This window comes from Bos taurus, chromosome 4 (assembly GCF_002263795.3).
Source record: "Bos taurus isolate L1 Dominette 01449 registration number 42190680 breed Hereford chromosome 4, ARS-UCD2.0, whole genome shotgun sequence".
Taxonomy (NCBI): domain Eukaryota; kingdom Metazoa; phylum Chordata; class Mammalia; order Artiodactyla; family Bovidae; genus Bos; species Bos taurus.
Genome location: NC_037331.1, coordinates 69,271,598 through 69,290,845, shown reverse-complemented (window position 1 = coordinate 69,290,845; position 19,248 = coordinate 69,271,598). Strand labels below are relative to the sequence as shown.

General features: G+C 38.0%; 1 protein-coding gene across 2 annotated transcripts in view; it reads right to left on the bottom strand.

Annotated features, from left to right (window-relative positions):
• Nucleotides 1–19,248, bottom strand: part of SKAP2 (src kinase associated phosphoprotein 2) — a 171,544-nt gene that overhangs the window by 6,185 nt on the left and 146,111 nt on the right. For both annotated transcript variants that reach the window (XM_024990910.2, NM_001038214.1), the window contains 2 exon segments: nucleotides 17,116–17,193; nucleotides 11,417–11,529 (listed from right to left, as the gene is read on the bottom strand). In XM_024990910.2, the coding sequence (XP_024846678.1) occupies nucleotides 11,417–11,529; nucleotides 17,116–17,193 (191 nt within the window).

Below are 19,248 nucleotides of genomic sequence, written 5' to 3'. Positions count from 1 at the left end.
AATCTACAGGAAACCATTCTAGTCAATTTATAAGAAATATTGCATCCCTTTGTAGGACGTGTAATTATTTTCTATTAATCATGTGCTATAAAGCTACATTATGCGGTTATTCTGTTATCACTAGAAAGAGGCCTGCAGTCAGCTTCTGACAATGTTAGGTAATTACTAACACAAAGCTTCTTTCTCCTCCCACGGTAATGCTATCAAGATCCAGAGGTGTAGTGATGCTTAGTGTATAAAAATAGTACTCAAAAGAAATTCAATATCTGTAAAACGGATGGCTTCAAGGCAAAAATGTAATGTGGCAGTCACAGAAGCAAAAGCACCAAACTTGCCCAATAATTCAAGAAAATAATGAGAAAGCAACACTGAACAGTTGTGATCCACTGCCTCCGTTTTCAATTTTTGCATCATTAAAAGTTTTTATTTTGTAGTTAAAATTTTATGCCTCAAATAATCATTATTAAGCAGTAAATTAAGGTGATTATGTAAAAAAGTAGGAAAAAAAGAACTAGTTTTGATAAAAAAAAATAGAGACTTTATCCAACACAATAGCAAAGGTATGTCTGTGTTTAATTATTAACTACATCTTCTCTCTCTGCTGGTGTTTTATTTTACACTTAAATAAGAACCCCCCTCGCCCCAATAAGACCCCAGCATTTCCTTAAATCCCTTTCAGCACCATGATTCTCATTTCTCAAGCATGCTAATCCACTTTCTACAAACCATATGGTAAAAGAATTCTGCCTTAACAGAAACTTGGAACATTAATAAGATTTTGTGATGTACCACCCCTTTCAGAAAGGAGTTACCAATCTGTCTGAAAGCAACAGGTGTTAGGTTAAAAGACTATATTCCTTTCTCCAAACATGTATCTGTGCTTTTAAGCACAGATATATGTTTGGAAAAAGCACAGTCTTATGCAGAAATAAAAGTAATTTTATTCACAAAATATAAACTAAACTGAGTTTCAGAACGAGTGGACTTTACCATTGTTTTCCAACTATTCACTGTGACTTTCGATTTTTCAAATTATTTGTGAACACTGTGGTATCATGAAAACTAGATAACTATTTAAAATATGGAAATTTTTTTTTCAAGGCTACCTCTGCAATCTCTCCCTTTTTACTGTTTCCAATTAGAAACTTTGTAAGAATCATTTCTTGTACATCCATCATTTCAAAAGTTCTCTTAAAATGCACAATAGGCACTTGACAACCTCGACATTTTACTATTATTATCTACACATTAATTGCTTGACTCTTAGTCTCCTAACCTGGTTCCTTAAGTGAGGAAATGGACACTAACAATCTCTAAGCTCCTCCATTATGTTTGAAAATCACCATTTATGAACCTGCTTTAACACCCTAAGTCTCTTAGCAACTTACGGAAACCAACCTCATTACTTTATAATTTACTATGCAGCTGTAAGCCTGAGTTACTCTAATTCAAGGAATTCCTATTTTTTTCTCCAGGCACTGAAAATCCATTTTTAAAGCAAGAGAGATAGAAGACAAGCAAGAAAGGTGATAGTAAGGACTTAATTCCTGTGATCAATTTTAGTTTATGTTCCAGAGTCAAGACACATTTAATTCAAATTTCTACCCAGTCAACATTTACAATACGATAAAGTAAAAACTGATATGCAGACTGATGATTTATAGATATTGTTAGGCAAAGTAAGAGCAAATCACGCTCAGCAGCAATCACTGAGTGGTACTCAGTGTATACACCAACCAATACATGACTCTGTTAACTGTTCTAGATCAGACCTTCATCACCTTACCCTGGATTACTGTGTCATCAACTCTGCTTCTCTATTCTTCCTAGAAATTGCTTTTGTCAGCTTACTTGGCTGCTCAAGAATGTATACTAACCACTGCCCCACCCAATGCATTAACTACAAACCCCTCAGCTTGCTTTCTTCCTACCCTGTGGGATGAAAGGGTGTGGACCTGGATGTAGCCACATCCTCCTCTCATCGCTCTGGTCCTGAAGCCCAACCTTCCATGCTGTACTCAGTCCCGCTCCCTTCCCAGGCAATGTCTCCCCTCCCTCATCTAAAACCTATCTAGTGACTAAAGCCTGACTCAGGTAATCCAGATTTCATCAATTTTTCTTTGAATTATCTAATCCATACTTATGTCCCCCATTTCAAGCTGAGTATTTATTCCTCAGTGGAGTTTATGTACTTTAGCTTTGTCCCTCCAACTAAAACGTACAAACTCACTGAGATCATGGCAATGTTTTACACTTAGTCTGTGTGCCCCACACTCCAGGACGTGTAAATGATGTTCAATAAATATTTACTGCGTGATGAAACATGCTTTCTCTTCATTTTGGATGACACACCAGTTGACTGTCCTACATGTTTTCTTAAGATGTGTCATTTCCAACAGGAATATCGTATCGTTCCCCCAAGTACATGGGACATACTCGAAGAATTTTAGTGATGATGAAATTGAAAGATGCTTGCTCCTTGGAAGGAAAGTTATGACCAACCTAGATAGCATATGCAAAAGCAGAGATATTACTTTGCCAACAAAGGTCCGTCTAGTCAAGGCTATGGTTTTTCCAATGGTTATGTGTGGATGTGAGAGTTGGACTGTAAAGAAAGCTGAGCACCAAAGAATTGATACTTTTGAACTGTGGTGTTGAGAGAAGACTCTTGAGAGTCCCTTGGACTGCAAGGAGATCCAACCAGTCCATCCTAAAGGAGACCAGTGCTGGGTGTTCATTGGAAGGACTGATGCTGAGGTTGAGACTCCAGTACTTTGGCCACTTCATGCAAAGAGTTGACTCATTGGAAAAGACCCTGATGCTGGGAGGGATTGGGGGCAGGAGGAGAAGGGGACGACAGGATGAGATGGTTGGATGGCATCACCAATTGGAAAAGACCCTGATGCTGGGAGGGATTGGGGGAAGGAAGAGAAGGGGACGACAGAGGATGAGATGGCTGGATGGCATCACTGACTCGATGCACATGAGTTTGGGTGAACTCCAGGAGTTGGTGATGGACAGGGAGGCCTGGCGTGCTGGTAATCATGGGATCGCAAACAGTCAGACATGACTGAGCGACTGAACTGAACTGAACTGAAACAAATACTTGTTCTGAAGTATGTTAAGCTTCACAGTATGAAGTTCGTTGTTTCTACTTACAGTTGGCTGTTGCCTATCACATTTTCCAATGTGCTGTATAGGATATCTTGTTTAAAGAGCCTAAACTTCACTTGCAGAAAGAAAGATACCTATTCCCCTGCAGAACTGGGACCACATAATTCTATTTCTTTGAAGAAATAGCTTCAGTTGAATTTACTGTAAGTACTGATGAGTTTCAGACAGAAGCCTAAAAGGCAGAAACAGTGTGGCATATCTGAGGGAAAGTCTGCTGTTTTTTCTTTTTCTTGTGATTATTTTTTCAGAAGATCCAGAGTCTCCAGCTTGTTACTAACCAGGTATGTGACCTTAGGCAATCTCCAAGTTCTTTAAGGGAAGATTTTTTTCACATATATATCACTTTTGAGACTCCACAATAACTCAGTTAGATACTTAACATTAATTAATGTCTATTTATTATACACTTGGACCCTCACAGAATTTTTTTTTTGGTCGCTAAGTCATGTCTGACTCTTTTGCAACCCCATGAACTGTAGCTCCCCAGGCTCCTCTGTCCATGGGATTTCCCAGGCAACAATACTGAAATGGGTTGCTGTTTCCTTCTCCAAGGGATCTTACCGACCTAGGGATCAAACTCACATCTCCTACACTGGCACACGGATTCTTTATCACTGAGTCACCTGGGAAGCCCTTCACAGAGGTACCTCTATGGAATCTCTTGTTATATTTACTATAAATTTTTTTGGTTGAGGGTAATATCTGACACTGTCATTCTTATTACATAAAGTTGTTGTGGTCAGATAATCAGTGAAGATTCTAGAAATTCATCTGATTTTTTTTTTTTTAAGTAGCCAGTGCTGGGAAAAACCAAGTGTCCTCCTTTACGATTAACATTAGCTCCTTGTCTCTCCCCTTTCCAGTCTGACTGCCAAGAAGCTCAGGAAGTTCAAGTGCAGAAACTCCATTGTCTTTTAAGATCTCCACAGAGGCAGTCTTTTTTCCATTTGTCTTTTATTTATTTTCCTCCAATTATGTGGAGCCTCAAGATCTATAAAGTTAGCACTAAGGTTCCCCTATCTCTATGATTCTAAATTCTTTCAAGAAGTTCAGGATTATTTCCTATTTTTAACTATATTTTCATATATTAAACATCTATCTGTCATGATGTTAGATATTAGGATTCAAAAATACTTAAGACACAGTATCAACCTCAAGGAATTGAGAGAGGGAAATGAATAATCCCAGTCATGGCCCACTTACTTAGGTGGAGCAAAATGGAAAGAGAAAAGCCTTCAGAGTCAGATCTGCATTGATTCCAGCAGAAGGTACTCCCTAGCTGGTATCCTCGGGTGATCTACATAATAAGCTTACTGAGCATTAGTTTTCTCATCTGCAAAATTATAATACTTTACCCTTCACAGGGTTATTATCATAGGAATCAGAGAAGTGAAAACATATTGAGTGCCTAGAACAGGGTACTGGAGGTATGCAACAAGTATTTTTTTATCCCCTCCCTCTGCCTTCCCACTAACTGGTAGAGCAAAATACCAGGACAACAAAACCCAGCATTTTGGAGCACGCTCTAAGCAACCTAGGTTTCCCTGGTGGCTCAGACGGTAAAGAATCCACCGGCAAAGCAGGAGACCTGGGTTCTATCCCTGGTTTGGGAAGATCCCCTTGGAGGAGGGCATGGCAACCCACTGTAGTATTCTTGCCTGGAGATCCCTCATGGACAGAGGAGCCTGGTGGACTATAGTCAATGGGGTTACAAAGAGTCGGACACGACTGAGCACAGCACACATAAGGCAACCTGATTACTATGGGCTGTTCCAAAGGGAATCTGACCTTTAAAGGGGTAAGGTGGGAGACATCTCAAAGAGTAAGAGTGTGCCATATAGACACTGAGTGGGCTCTTGATTTTTTTGTGTGCAGAGAGCAGAAGTGTATAACAAATCATGGATTTTTCCATTTAAGTTTTTTTATTTTTTAATTAACAACATGGTACTTTGCTTTACTGTTGTTCTGTTTTGTTCCTGAAAAGCCTTTGCTTACTCCATGCAGAATTAAACCACGACAGCCCCTCCACTGCCATCTCTGGGTACCCTGCCTCTCTGACATGGCCCTCTGGTTTCTCCTTTACCCCTCAAACCACTACTGGGGCCTGATGGCCTGCCTCCTGTAGGCACCTTTCCCTTTCATCTGTCAACATTTTCCTGGAATGAAGGATAAGAGAACATCAGGAAATACTAGAGCATGGTTTTTGCAAGTGGGTAACAAGAGGAGCCACATGAGTGGAATGAGAACATCTGATGTAGTGTGTTTCCATACACTGCTGATCATCACTAGGGAGAGCTGGGCCTGCCCATGAGACAGCATGGTACCCCAGTCCACAAGATGCCCAGATGGACAGCACAGACACGAAATGCCATCAGATCCAAACAACCAGCAACACGTACAAATAGTTCTCCTCCTTCCCCAAAGACTAAGACAAGATAACATTTGGGGGGCTAGCTCAATATCACCACGTATATCCTATATTGAGATGTCCTAGTTACTCTTTGACAGATAATGTTTGGGGAACTAGCTCAATATCACCACAGATATCCTATACTGAGATGTCCTAGTTACTCTTCTGCAGGAGTTTGCTATTTATGGCATACCGGGTCAGACAGTCACAAAAGAAAAAAGTAAGAATGCCAAAGAGTAACTGCATTTCCCTCTGCCAGTAGAACTCAGCAAGACTTTCATTTTACTTATTTTTCTGGTACGTCTAAAGCCAAAATAGCCCTAGTAACAGAATCTTTACATTTTCACAATGCAAAGCAAATGATCAGTGACAGTTACAATTCACTAATCACTGGAAAAAGTCATAGGAAGGCAATGCCTGAAACTCTAAAAAACGCCCTTTTACTGTATACTAGTGAACACTGACAACCTACATTTCCTGTTTTTGACTTAATAAAAAATGTCTCAAAAAGCCCAAGTCACATGTGTCGTAAACAAGACGAAATATTCCAGGATTCTTAACTCTCTTTATTTTTCTGTTAACAGCAGACAAAGCAGCATGCCTCTTTCATAGCTCTTCTGTCACTAAGTCTCCAAAAGTAATTTATTGCCTTAAAAGTAAGAATAGGAATGTGGTTAGCAATTTACTGGTGAGTGTACAGATTGAAAGATAAACTAATAGCAATGTAAATCCAGAACAGCAAGTAGACTAACATAATCCAAGAGGTATGCAGGGCTATGGAATATGCCTACAGCTATGTAACCTGGATCCTGCTATCAAAATTATAAAACTTTATATATAAATACAATTTTAGGATAAAACTTAGTTATGATATTATATTTATTTAAGGTGATAACAAAATTGAAATGCAAACCAGTAGAAGGATTTAGCACAATTTTAAACAAACTGATTCATAAAAATAATAAAAAATAAAAAGATTTTCAACCTCTAATATCATTTTCCCCATCTAATAAATCTGAAACTAGGCTTTGTGTTTCAGAATAACTTCACTAACAAGGCAGTTGTCACTGTTGTTCAGTCGCTAAGTCGTGTCCTACTCTTTGCGACCCCACGGACTATAGCACACCAGGCTCCTTGTCCTCCACTATCTCCCAGAGTTTGCTCAAGTTCATGTCCATTGAGTTGGTCATGCTACCTAACCATCTCATAAAAATTACATATTTCACTTTCATTCATCCCTATAAATATCTTTCACTTTAGGGAGGAGGGAAAAAGATTTCAAAATCTCCACTGAACTACCGAAGTATATAAAATGTTTTAACACATTAAAAAAACCAGCAGTGATGTTATATGAAAAGAACTGTAAGCAATAAGTTACAGTCTTGTATTTTTAGGCAAGCAGTATTTGAATTTATTATTAGTGAGGTTAAAAGGTTAAAACTAAGAAAATGCCAGGCACTTTGAAGGAGGGCTGGCTCAGCCAGGGGTCACGTGACAGCTACTAATTGGAAAATGTTAAAAAGGGAAGGGGGAAGGGCAGAGTATCTGCCTTCTCTTCCTTCTTTATTGTAACATTTGATTTTCACCAGAAGAAAAAAAGAAAGAAAGCTAAGATTTGTATAAGTCTCAAAAGAGGCTTGAAATAAATAAATCACCCACAGCAAACACCCCATCGAGGCTTCCTTGCAGTAACAGGAAAAAAAAAAAAACCCGAAAAGGCTGAATTTTAAAATCAAACTATATTAGAGAATTTTAATAAAGCAAGCCTGATTGTCAAACTAGCTAAATTGTTTTGTCATTACATTTACAAAATTAAAATACTCTTTATTATAGTACATGCCATTTTATTTCTTGATTTGCCTAAATATTTATATTGAAAAGAATGAATCTTTTCTTAAACTATCTTGTGTGCCTTTTTTAAAAGACTGTTTTCAGAACTGACAATTTTCCAGAAGGTAAGTCAAATCAATGATAATTATATACTGCAAACTATAGATCAGTTAATTATAGAAAGCAACTTGTATTTCTTTGAAATCTTTTAAATGATATTTTTTATTAGACAAGTCATGGAACTAATTTTTTTAACTAAGTACACATTTTTTATGTCTCTATAAATATTGTTAGACTCCTTAAAATGCATTCTTCCTTAAGTATACAATTTTTACATTTAATTCAGAATGATGAAAAGAATTTTCATGATTAATGCTTATACTTTACTGACATGAGATAGGAAAGTAATAACCCATAGCTAGATTTAAAGTGGGATTTATGACATCATTTTGCTTGTGCACATTAGCTGCAATTACCTGCACCACTCATTCTGAGCCACTAGATGGTGTAAAAAAGAAATTTAAATAGTAAAATTTCATTTCATCACCAAGAAATCTAAATACAACTCTGAGAAAGATTAAACAAATTTCTAGGTATATAATAATGCTAGTGATTTGTATTATCTACTGTACTTTAAAAAAAAATCTATTAATACATAGCATCAGCTCCACCTTGATCTAGAAACAAGTCCTTTTGAGCAATGTTTTCTCTCTCCTAAGGACCTTGAGATCTGAATTTATAATGATACTCAGCACACAGACTGCTGTCATCATTCACGTATTAAACAAATTTATGATATTAAATTATGGTCTACGTTTGCCAGAATTTTGATAAAAACTGGAAGACAAAGCAAATATAAAATTAGAGAATCAGCAGAGGTTCCTATCTGAACTCACCCTAAGCCAAATGGGGAAGTAAAAGTCTTCATAAATATATCCTGAACCTCAAAGCAACCTGACAACAAATAGCTAAGATGCTCATTAAAAGCCCTGAATGTGTTCAAATTCCACTGAGAGAAAGCTCAGTGTCCTTTCTTTCACCCTCACTAAGACCAACCTGGTTGATTCTACTAGGTCCACAGCTGGGTAAATATGGGTATTTACTCATCCAGCCAATGGTGACAATGTGCTAGCTAAAAGTCTTGTCTCTTCTTTCAAAAAGCAAAATGAGTTCCAGAAAAAAATGCCCACCTCCAGAAGGCATCTCAGGAAATGCTGACAGTGGAACTTTAAACCATGTGAAAGGTTGATAAAGGAAGTATTTTTGGTCAGCCCAAATAACAGCATTTAGAAATTTTAGATGGGAGACTATTCTCCCTATGCATGACTTTGAGCAAACTCCAGGAGACAGTGAAGGACAGGGAAGCCTGGAGCGCTGCAGTCCATGGGGTCACAAAGAATCGGACACAACTGAGCAACTGAACAACAACAACAATATTCTTATGAGCCAGACTTTAACCATTTAACTTAACTTTACGACGTGCATGCGTGTGTGTGCTAAGTCGCTTCAGTTGTGTCCAGCTCTGTGCGACCCTATGGACTGTAGCCCACCAGGCTCCTCTGTCCACAGGATTCTCCAGGCAAGAATACTGGAGTGGGTTGCTGTGTCCTCCTCCAGGGGAGTCTTCCCAACCCAGGGATGGAAACTGCGTCTCTTATGTCTCCTGCATTGGCAGGCAGGCTCGTCACCACTAGCACTACCTGAAATTACCATCTCCACAGAACGGGTTTGGGAGAAAAGGAATTACTTCCCCCAGAATCCTACATATATGATACACACCCATAACTGTACTTTCAATTTACCTTCACAGAAAATGATTTTCTGAGGCAATGGCAGAAATAAGACAAGCCTACCGGGGCGCTTGCTTCACAGCCTGTCCCAGAGGCTGGTACTCTGAGGCTTTCAGCAACAAAGACAACTTGGTTCATAAGAAAGCTTCAGGAACAAACCCAGATGGGCTTTGTAAGTTTCATATTTTACCACACACATATAATGGCTGCATGCCATTTATCCCTATAGTCTGAAATTCCGAGTGGAAGCTAATCAACCTTTTAATTTTATATGCAATTTTACACACAATTGAATTTTATGCAGCTAAACTGGTGAAAGAAACTGTGAGCTAAGTAAATTTGAGGAATGATTCCAAGAAAGTTTCTTGTCAAGAACTGAAACTAATCAGTTTGCTTTCTATATTAAGTAACTGACTCAAAAAGCTGTGATTTTTTAACACAGGACTATTGAATGCTCTGTAGTAGGCTTAGTCCAACGGTTGTGACATGGCTGTTTATAGCTTCTAAGAACTGAAAGTATCCTTCTAAAAAAACAAAAAACTTACATTAATGAGCGGAGGACTATGAGAAATAAGGAACAGGTCTTACTTGAGCACCTGAATTAACAATGATCACAGCGGACTATATTTACTTACTATTTTCATCCAGTAATCTATAAGTGTTTATATCTCATTTCTTTTGAATTCCTGCCTAGAATGGGCCCTTGCATATTTTAGGTACTTTATGATGGTTACAAATTAAATACAAGTAAGGAAAGAAGGCGAGTGGGGGAGAAGAGAGGGGAAAAGGTAGGAAGATTGATAAAAGCACTATAAAAAAAACAAGAGCAGAAAGCCCTGGTCTGGGAGTCAAGATGCCTGGTTAAAGGACTGGCTCTGGCACTTTCTTGACACAAGTTCACTTATCTGTGAAACCGAGGATAGACAGACGAGCCCAAAGGTCTCTCACTCAAATGTTCTATGATTCTCTGTGTATGATTTTACACACCAGTCAACCAGTGTTTAAATTCAATAAGTGATCTTATTTCCAAATTCTCTTCTGTATTTAATAAGTCATACTACCTTGCCGAAACGTTAAAAATATTTCTCTAATAGGGACTGATGTTGAAGCTGAAACTCTAATACTTTGGCCACCTCATGCGAAGAGCTGACTCATTTGAAAAGACCCTGGTGCTGGGAAAGATTGAGGGCAGGAGGAGAAGGGGACAAAAGAGGATGAGATGGTTGGATGGCATCACTGACTCAATGGACATGAGTTTGAGTAAGCTCCTGGAGTTGGTGATGGACAGGGAGGCATGGCGTGCTGCGGTTCATGGGGTCGCAAAGAGTCAGACACGACTGAGAGACTGAACTGAACTGAATCAACAAAGAACACTAAACTTCTAAACTTAAAATTTATGTAATGTTTCTCTACCTATATTTAAATAGTTTTTATATATTGTTTGTTTCTAAAGTGGCCTCATGAAGCAGACTGAGGAGAGAGATTTTTAATCCCCATATTATAGCAGGCAAAGTTAAAACATGAAAACTAAAGGAACTCACACATGTCTTGAGAAGTGTAATCAAGTAAGAACCTCGACTTTTAGATAGATCTAAGGACAGAAAGATTTTGAATAATCTAGTATCTTAAGAGGCAGAAACAATGATTTTTTTTAATACAGGAGGATGAGTTCATAGCAATACACTTTGCTATTATGTTTACAAATACAATTATGCTAAACTTAAAAAAATTACCTACACCTGTCTGAATAGAAGAGTATTGCTTTTAAATTGTCGGAACACCCAATGTATTTACATAAAGATGAAAAACTTGTTCTATAAACAGTGTTTCCAGTAGTGAATGGCAGACAAAATCAGAATAAGCACACAGAAGAATAAAAAGGAAGAGGAAAGGAAGACATAATAAATAACCTAATACCTTACAATGTTAACTTTCACATAAGTATATTGTTTCTGGAGAAGGCAGTATGTGGATGGGAGCCAAAAGCTGAAGTGATAGGTAAACACACTGTTAAGTTGAATCCTGTTATCTGATTGTGTTTAAAATTTGATTATATTTCACTTGACAAAATAATTAATTATGGTGAACTCCCAATTGTTAACACGGATCTAGAAGAATTCCAGTTGGCATTTTTCCCCAGTGTCCTCGATCCAAATGGATAAAATTCACCCTTTCCACCCTTTACAGTTGTCATACTGGTGTATCTGCTTACCTTGCTAAGAATGTAAATCACATCACCACGTTTAAATGACAATTCATCAGAAAGAGCTCCTGTGCAGTCCCACAAACCCTGGTAAAAATTAGCATAATTGGTGCTTTTATCTCCTGGGAAGAAGAAAGAGAAAACAAGAGTTAATTTTCCTGTAATGGGCCCTCATTTTTAAATGAACCAATAGTAGTTAAAGGGCCAAAACCGTCTTAAAAAAAAAATCTGTCCTCATTAAAAGAACACTTCATTACATCCACACAAGAATTCTACTCCTTGCTCTCATCTAAGGACCCTTTTCAAAAAGATCTATTTTGAATGTCTCTTTTTTCCTCTCTCCCTCTCTTGTTCTTACCTAAAACTTGCAACTGCAGTAAGTTTCTTCAAACAAAGTTGCTTCCCACTTATTTTCTATAACAAACCTAAGCCCACCTGCAACATGTTTTGAAGGTAAGTCAGCCTCCCTGCATAATAAGCAATATGCATGAGATATGATAAACAGGCTGTGAAATAAGCACTGGACAGAACTGGTACTGAAACTGCAGAAATAAGCACTGGGCATAAAGGAGATAAGATATAAACATAAACAAACAAGATAACACACAAAAAAAATTTTTTAAGTTTTTTAAAATGCAAAGCTAGTTAAAGGAAGAGAATAAACTGAAAGTAATCTAACAGATAATTCCCGCTCTTATCTTTGAGGACTTTTGTATCCAAAGCCTCTCAAAGTTGTTTCCAAACTATTTTAGCAACTTTGAAATTGCCAGTGCTGAAGGTGCATTTTTCAAGATTTCTGTCAGCCCTAGTTTAGGACATTAGACTCTGAATAAACATGCAACATACACTGGAGTTATCAGCTCATCCTTCTCACAGCATAAGCACAATGGATGTGATGTGCTCAAACTGCCATACAGACCATTAACTGATTGATTATTTAGCGCTCTCCATTCTGTAATACCACAATAAACTGGGTAATAAATGCTTTGTCACTTATACAATGTGGGTTGCCTGAAACAGCACAGAGTTAAATACACTGGCTGCTTTTGTTACACTGAGAACTGTTTCCTGTTTTTAATTTCATGATAATTGAGTTTTGATGAGTTAATGCAAAAAGAATGCAAGTAATATCAATAAGATGTCCGTGTATTCACTAACCAGGCAGAACATACACGTGCTGACAACTTCCATCACTGGAATGTCATCTTTGAATTCTGAGGGGATAACTATAGAGATGCATGGTGGATCGGGGTTGTCATCTTAGTTTTGTTATATGACTCTCAAGTATCAGGCTGCTTGGCAATTCCAACACAGTTGGTCATATTAGCGTGTCATGAAGACATTCATCTTATTACACATAGTTTGTGATTTACACAAAGTCTTAGGTTTATTAGAAATTTAAAAAATTCTTTTTAGTATCTGAAACTTTTTTTTAAGCCCAAAAGAAAATCTGAATAATACAGAGTCTATTTAGGAAGTAATACACTACTTTTCCATTATATTTATATTATAAATAAGGACCAGAATATACAACCAGAAAAAATTCTATTATTAAATTTTTTCCCTTATTTTCTAAGGATTAAAAAAAGGGGAAAAGCAAAGGTGGGAGAGAAGGAAGGAGGGAGACAGAGAGACAGACACCTTATTGACTTCGCTCTTGCATGTGGGCACTCATCACTGAAGCCAGCAGGGGTGTACGCATGCCCGGGAATCCAACCAAGAACTAAGAACGCTCTGTGGCCACCCTTATTACATTTTTCCCCTCAAAGCATGTATTAAGGAAATTCTGTGAATGGACACTAGAGGGCACTCTGGCTGGACAGATCACTTTAAACATTGTCAAAATTTTTTTAGAAAAAAATTACTTAATAATAAAGTGACTGATTTCCTTTAAAAACCACTTATTTAGACAAATAGGGATTTAGAAGTTGAAACATTCTAGTCAGATTAAATCAACTGCTAACTGGGTCAAATGTTGCGCCCCGTGCAGTCCGTCAGTGTCAGTTTAGAAGTCAAGGAATTAGAGCAAAGAGAGGATGACATCATCTCATAGGGGAGGCCCTCCCCGACAGCCACTGGCCAGGAGGTAAAAGGATCTAAATAGCTGGTTACCCCTATGGAGGCTCCTGTGTGTTCCCCATGCTGCTCAGCCTTAGGCTCAACCCCAAAAGGTTGAAGAAAGGAAACTTGGGCTAAAAACAAGAGAAGTTCTGGCTTAGCTGGAGCATCCCAGTGGGTTCTTCAGCTGTTCAGCCTGCTGCCTGCTCTTTTCCTTTTTCAGATTCTCTCAGAACAGTTTTTCATTCAGGAGATTTTCAAAAGGTAGGGTGGTGGGGAGGAGGAGAAAAAAAAAGTATATGGTGATTTCTAACACATAATCCTGATCACTTTGGGGTCTTTCTTCCCCTCGATGCACTTGGTGAAACCCTCATTAACACTAATGGGAGTTACAGGAGCGCAGGAGGGGAAGAGAGACCCCACCATGCGCAAGATGCATTGCTCCCGAGATGTGCATCATGGGCATTTCATTAAATCTCACTGCTGTAAAGAGGCAACAGAGCCAGCGATCTGGCAATCCTGGGAACAAGAGGCATTTTCTACTTTGCTTTCTGCCATCTTGATGATGATGTTATCCAAAGACCAACCTCATTTCTATGTCCCATATGTGAGCTCTGTTAAAGAAGAATAAGTTGTTTATGTCACGTGGCTACATGTACACACAATTGACTATTCTTTCTATTTCAGCATGCAATATTAGTTATGATGTAGAAGAATCACAACTGGGGAGAAAACCTGGCAGTGTATGTTAATTAGCCTTAGTCTCTTTAAGAAAGCAATGTCAAAATTCTTAGTATAAATTCTAGACATAAAAATTAAGAACTATCTTGTTCCTTAGAGAGCAGCAAGCTCCTCCGGTTTACTTTTCTAATTTTTTTTTCTGTACTAGATTTTTATTCATTTCCTTGTCAGTGCATTTTTTTCTTTTTATGATTTATTTATTTTTAATTGGAGGATAACTGCTTTACAACATCGTGTTGGTTTCTGCCTACTATTCTAAATTTTAAGTGTGGCTAAACATAAACAAAAAACCGCACATCGATATCCTTGGAAGCACTGTGGGTTCACAAAGGTTAACACCACTTATACACTGAAAAAATAACCCATGTGAGATGTGTTTTTACAAACAACAACAAAAAATGGAATGGAGTACAATGTCATAAGCCATCAATAAGCTTACTTTCTGAATACAACTTAAATCTGTTTAGTTGTTTTTACTGCATATATTAATTTTTATATTCTAAATTAGTTTTCCTATTCTATCCACGTCATGACCGACATCTTCAAAATTACCAAAAATAATCATCTCCTTATGTTTCTTGTCCTGAGAGGCATATATGGTTAAAAGAAGGTAAAGAAAGAAAATAACATTCTAAACTAGCCAGCTTGTGAAAGATTTAAACAATGTACTTGCACCTGTAAGTTAAACTAGCAAAAACAGAACAGTGGGCAATAAAAACAGAACTGTTACGAAAGTATAAGCTAAATGTTGAAGATATTTAGTTTTGCAAAAATGAAAAGATTTTAAAAACATGATGACAATAGATGAAACACACAATGATAGATAATGAAGAATGTCTTCTTGAGTAGTGTTAAAGGTTTAAAAACTATTTTAGAGAAATAAGCATATTATACAAAGTTCAAAAAAATCACACGGAATCTTTTTTTCATATATATAAAAATATATGCAAGCTCTATAAGCTTAAGCATGAAAAGAACTTGTAAGAAATATAAGATTAATTCTGTTTTTGCATACATATTTCACATTAGTCTGAAAAAAATTTTTTTTTTTTTTTTACTAAAATCAGTCAATGTGAAAAATATATAACATTCTTGAGTAAGGTTAGAAGTTCACATCATGTGATGCTCAGCAAGATAGTAATACCCTTGTCAACTCACTGCCCTGCACAGCAAACAAACTTCTAGTGTTACATCTTTGACAGCCTGCGGAGAGCAAAGGTCACTGCTATGCAAAAGCATTAAAACTGTTGCTTGAAAAGAATTTCGTGTCACTAAAGATAAGAATTATTGCAGTGCTTTATGGCTATTGCATGAAAAGCTAGATCTCCTTATTGCATTCCTTTGAGGAAAAACTGATTTGTTTTTCCTTCCCTCAAAGGCAAAAATTTGGGAGAGAGTTACTTTAAAAGGATTTTTGAAAAATGCAATTGCTTTAAACCAAAATACTATATTTATGGGAAGAATATCTGTATGTGTCCAGTTTCCACACCTACACTGAAATTTAAAAAAGAAAATGACATGCTTTTAGCAGAAGCTTCATGATAACAAAACATATGTACTTCCACTGCCATTGAATGTCGTCCTCAAGGTTTTGCTCAGACATGGTGTTTATAGCTGCATTTTGCAGGAACAGAGGACTCACATCTAATGACTTCGTCCTCACTTCCTTTCTGAAAAAAGCACACCCAAACCTCTTGCACCAACCTGTTCCTGCTTTCCTGTCCAGGTCCGGAAGTCAGGCCTCTGTTTCCTTTCCACATGTCACAGTAGGAAGGACTCTGGAAAGCTACTTCCTGAACACACACTTCTTGTCCACCCTGCCCCTGACAGCTTGAAAGAGTGATGTATGGCCATATCAGCAAGGGGAGGCGACCCCCATCTATAGCTCTTTGCAGGACATGGGATGATATGGCAGACCTTGCCCCAGCTGACATGTGGCTATGAAGAGGTGTAAAGTCCTGATAAGAAGGCAGTCCTTCTCTTCTTTCCGTGTAAAATAATTGCTGATTTATCAAAACTAACCCCATGCCTGCACTACAGATACGGTTTATCTCCTGCTATTTGGAAATAACAACCAGCAAGAAAACTTGCTTGCATCATGTGATTCTGTACAGAGCATATATAGCTATTTTTCCAGTCTCAGTCATAATTAGCACTTGGGGCCATGTGCCAAGTGGAAATGGATAAGTGGAATATCCTTCCTAGCCTTCTAGGCCACCAGTGTCCTTTTCCCATTTTTAAGCTGCTGTCACTGGACTCTGGCATTTCTTACCCAATTCATTTGCTTTCTGTGTTAATCATATGCAATGAAGATATGCATGGCCAACATTTAAACAGGCTGCAGATCAATTAGCGGTCTTAAGTTTATCTGATTTTTATCAAAGAAGACAGAGCTGTGGGTCGATTGTCAGAGCCTGTGTCAAGTTGACCTTTTCAGAGATGTCTACATTGCTAGTCCCCTGGGCTACTTGTTGTCCCCTGTTAGTCTCTGAATGGCAGAAGTCTGTTCTGCTCAAGCACAAAGTATACACAGATGTCTATATTACATTCTTATAGGTTTGACAGCAACTGCATGTTGTATCTATAAACTGTCCTTTAGCAGTGACACTTCCTCAATGATGATAAGCTAATTTATGCAACTAAACCTCCTTTGTGCAGAAATGAAAGCTAATTGAGTCATTACAAAGTAATTCAGGAAGGAATACCTTGTATAAATTGGCTTACTTTATAAATCCTTCTCAAGTGGTTTTCATGCATCCTAAATGGGTCTAAGCAGCTTATCAGCCATAAGAGATCCAGACCCAAGGACCCAACTGCAGGGAGCTGAGGACACATCTTTAGAGTAGGGAGAAAGTGATGAAAAGGAAAGTGAACAAGACCAAAATAAGCTTTTCCCACCAGCTCATTACCTGTGGTGTGGTGAACACTGTCCTGACTCATCTTCCTTTGTCCCTCCACTTTCACCAGAGCTCCGTCCTCCTCCTCTTCTGTAAATAAACAACAAATGGAACACTGAAGTCCAGTACGAACAACGCAGTACTCACCCCATCTTAAGAGCAAAACTAAAAATTTATAACACATAAATATTCCTTTTCAAAGAAGGAAACCACTCAACATCCACATTCCTTTTTCAATAATCTAAAGCTGAATAAATGAACCTATAGCTATATCCAAATAGCAACCTGACCAGTTGACTTGATAAAATTTAAGGTATGTACTAACGTTTCACATATTTTGTTTTAAATGCTCTTAGAAATTCATCTGGAACAATCTTAAATCCAGAAAAGCCCTAAAAATCCAGTAAAATGATACCCAGCATTATATGGATTGACCACATTATACTGTGGCATGAATACCACACAGAATAAAATCACTGTCCCTAAAACATCAACAGAACAGAGAAAATGTGTGATATAAAATAGTTAACCTATAAGTCATTCATGGAGTATCAGATACTTCAGATACTTACAGAGACATACTAGAATGATCCTCATCCTTCAAGGTAATTCCCCCCAAATTAGACTCGGGACCTACTATGTGTCATACACTATAACAGATGTTAGGATTTTATAGATAAACCATTTTAAATCCTTATTTTACAGAGAAATAAATTGAGGCTCAAAAAGGTAAAGAAACTTTCAATGTTTGTTATTCAAATTTAGATATGTGATTCCAAAGTCCATATTCTTTATCCTGATATGTTCAAATATATCCTTATATTATCTCTACACTCCCCCACCACACTCCTTCTTCAAGTTATAGGAGGAAGAAAATGATATAAATGAGAAGAGTTTTAAACAAAGTCAGTAGGCTATTTAATTCTTTAACTCACAAAGGAATATTTATCACACGACCACTTCCTTCACTGAAAGATTTATATGAAATTTAGAAATATTTAAGGCAGGACATAGGAACAAAATGGCATGTCAAGGAAAAAAACTGGGTTCAAAAAGAATCACAATTTCAAGAAAAATCAAAACTTTAAAGAAAAATATGCAAAAAATACAAATATAGTCATTATTACTATTAAATAATTCAGCTAATAAATCTTCATTGAGCATTAAATACTTGTAAGAGAGAGGGTCTACCAGACAGAGGGAGAGGCATGAACAAAAGAACAAGGCACAGGCATATTCATTTTGGATAAAGAATGTGGTTCTTGTAGAGGCAGAGTAGGATAGGAGACAATGGTAGTCGTTTGGGAAAACTGCTGTAAACTCATGAACATTCAGCTACGGACTTCAGATGTTTCCATGTTTGGTGAGGAATAAGAGCCCTTGCCACACCACCCCACCCCACCCCCAAATTTCTGAAGTGAGAAAGGGCAGGACTGAAATTGCTTGAGCAATGTCCATCTGATCTCCTTGTCCCAGATAACACAGAGAAGGGGCACGGAGAGAGACCAGTCCCAGTCTGGATAAAGGGGAAGTTGGGGAAGTTAGTCCTGAATTGAGAAGGCAATGGCACCCTACTCCAGTACTCTTGCCTGGAAAATCCCATGGATGGAGGAGCCAGGTAGGCTGAAGTCCATGGGATCGCTAAGAGTCAGACACAACTGAGAGACTTCACTTTCACTTTTCACTTTCACTTTTCACTGTCATGTATTGGAGAAGGAAATGGCAACCCACTCCAGTGTGCTTGCCTGGAGAATCCCAGGGACGGGGCAGCCTGGTGGGCTGCCGTCTCTGGGGTCGCACAGAGTCGGACACGACTAAAGCGACTTAGCAGCAGCAGCAGCAGTCCTGAACTGGAGGGGCAGAGAATATGGAGCGGAGATGATTACAAGAGGGGAAGGAACTAGAATAGACAAACTCTGCCTGCCTGGATGTGGAGGGCTAAGGGAAAAGAACAAGCAACCAAGGATGACTCATGTTTGAGTTTAGTTAACTGAGAAATGGAAACATCATTACTAAAAAGAGTATAGCCAAGATAAACTGTTGTGCCCCTGGCCTGGCGGGGAGGGGGGAAACCACAAGGAGTTGTGTTTCTGACACTAGAGATTTAACATAGGGGCGGGGCAGCCCATGGGAGACTGGAAAGTT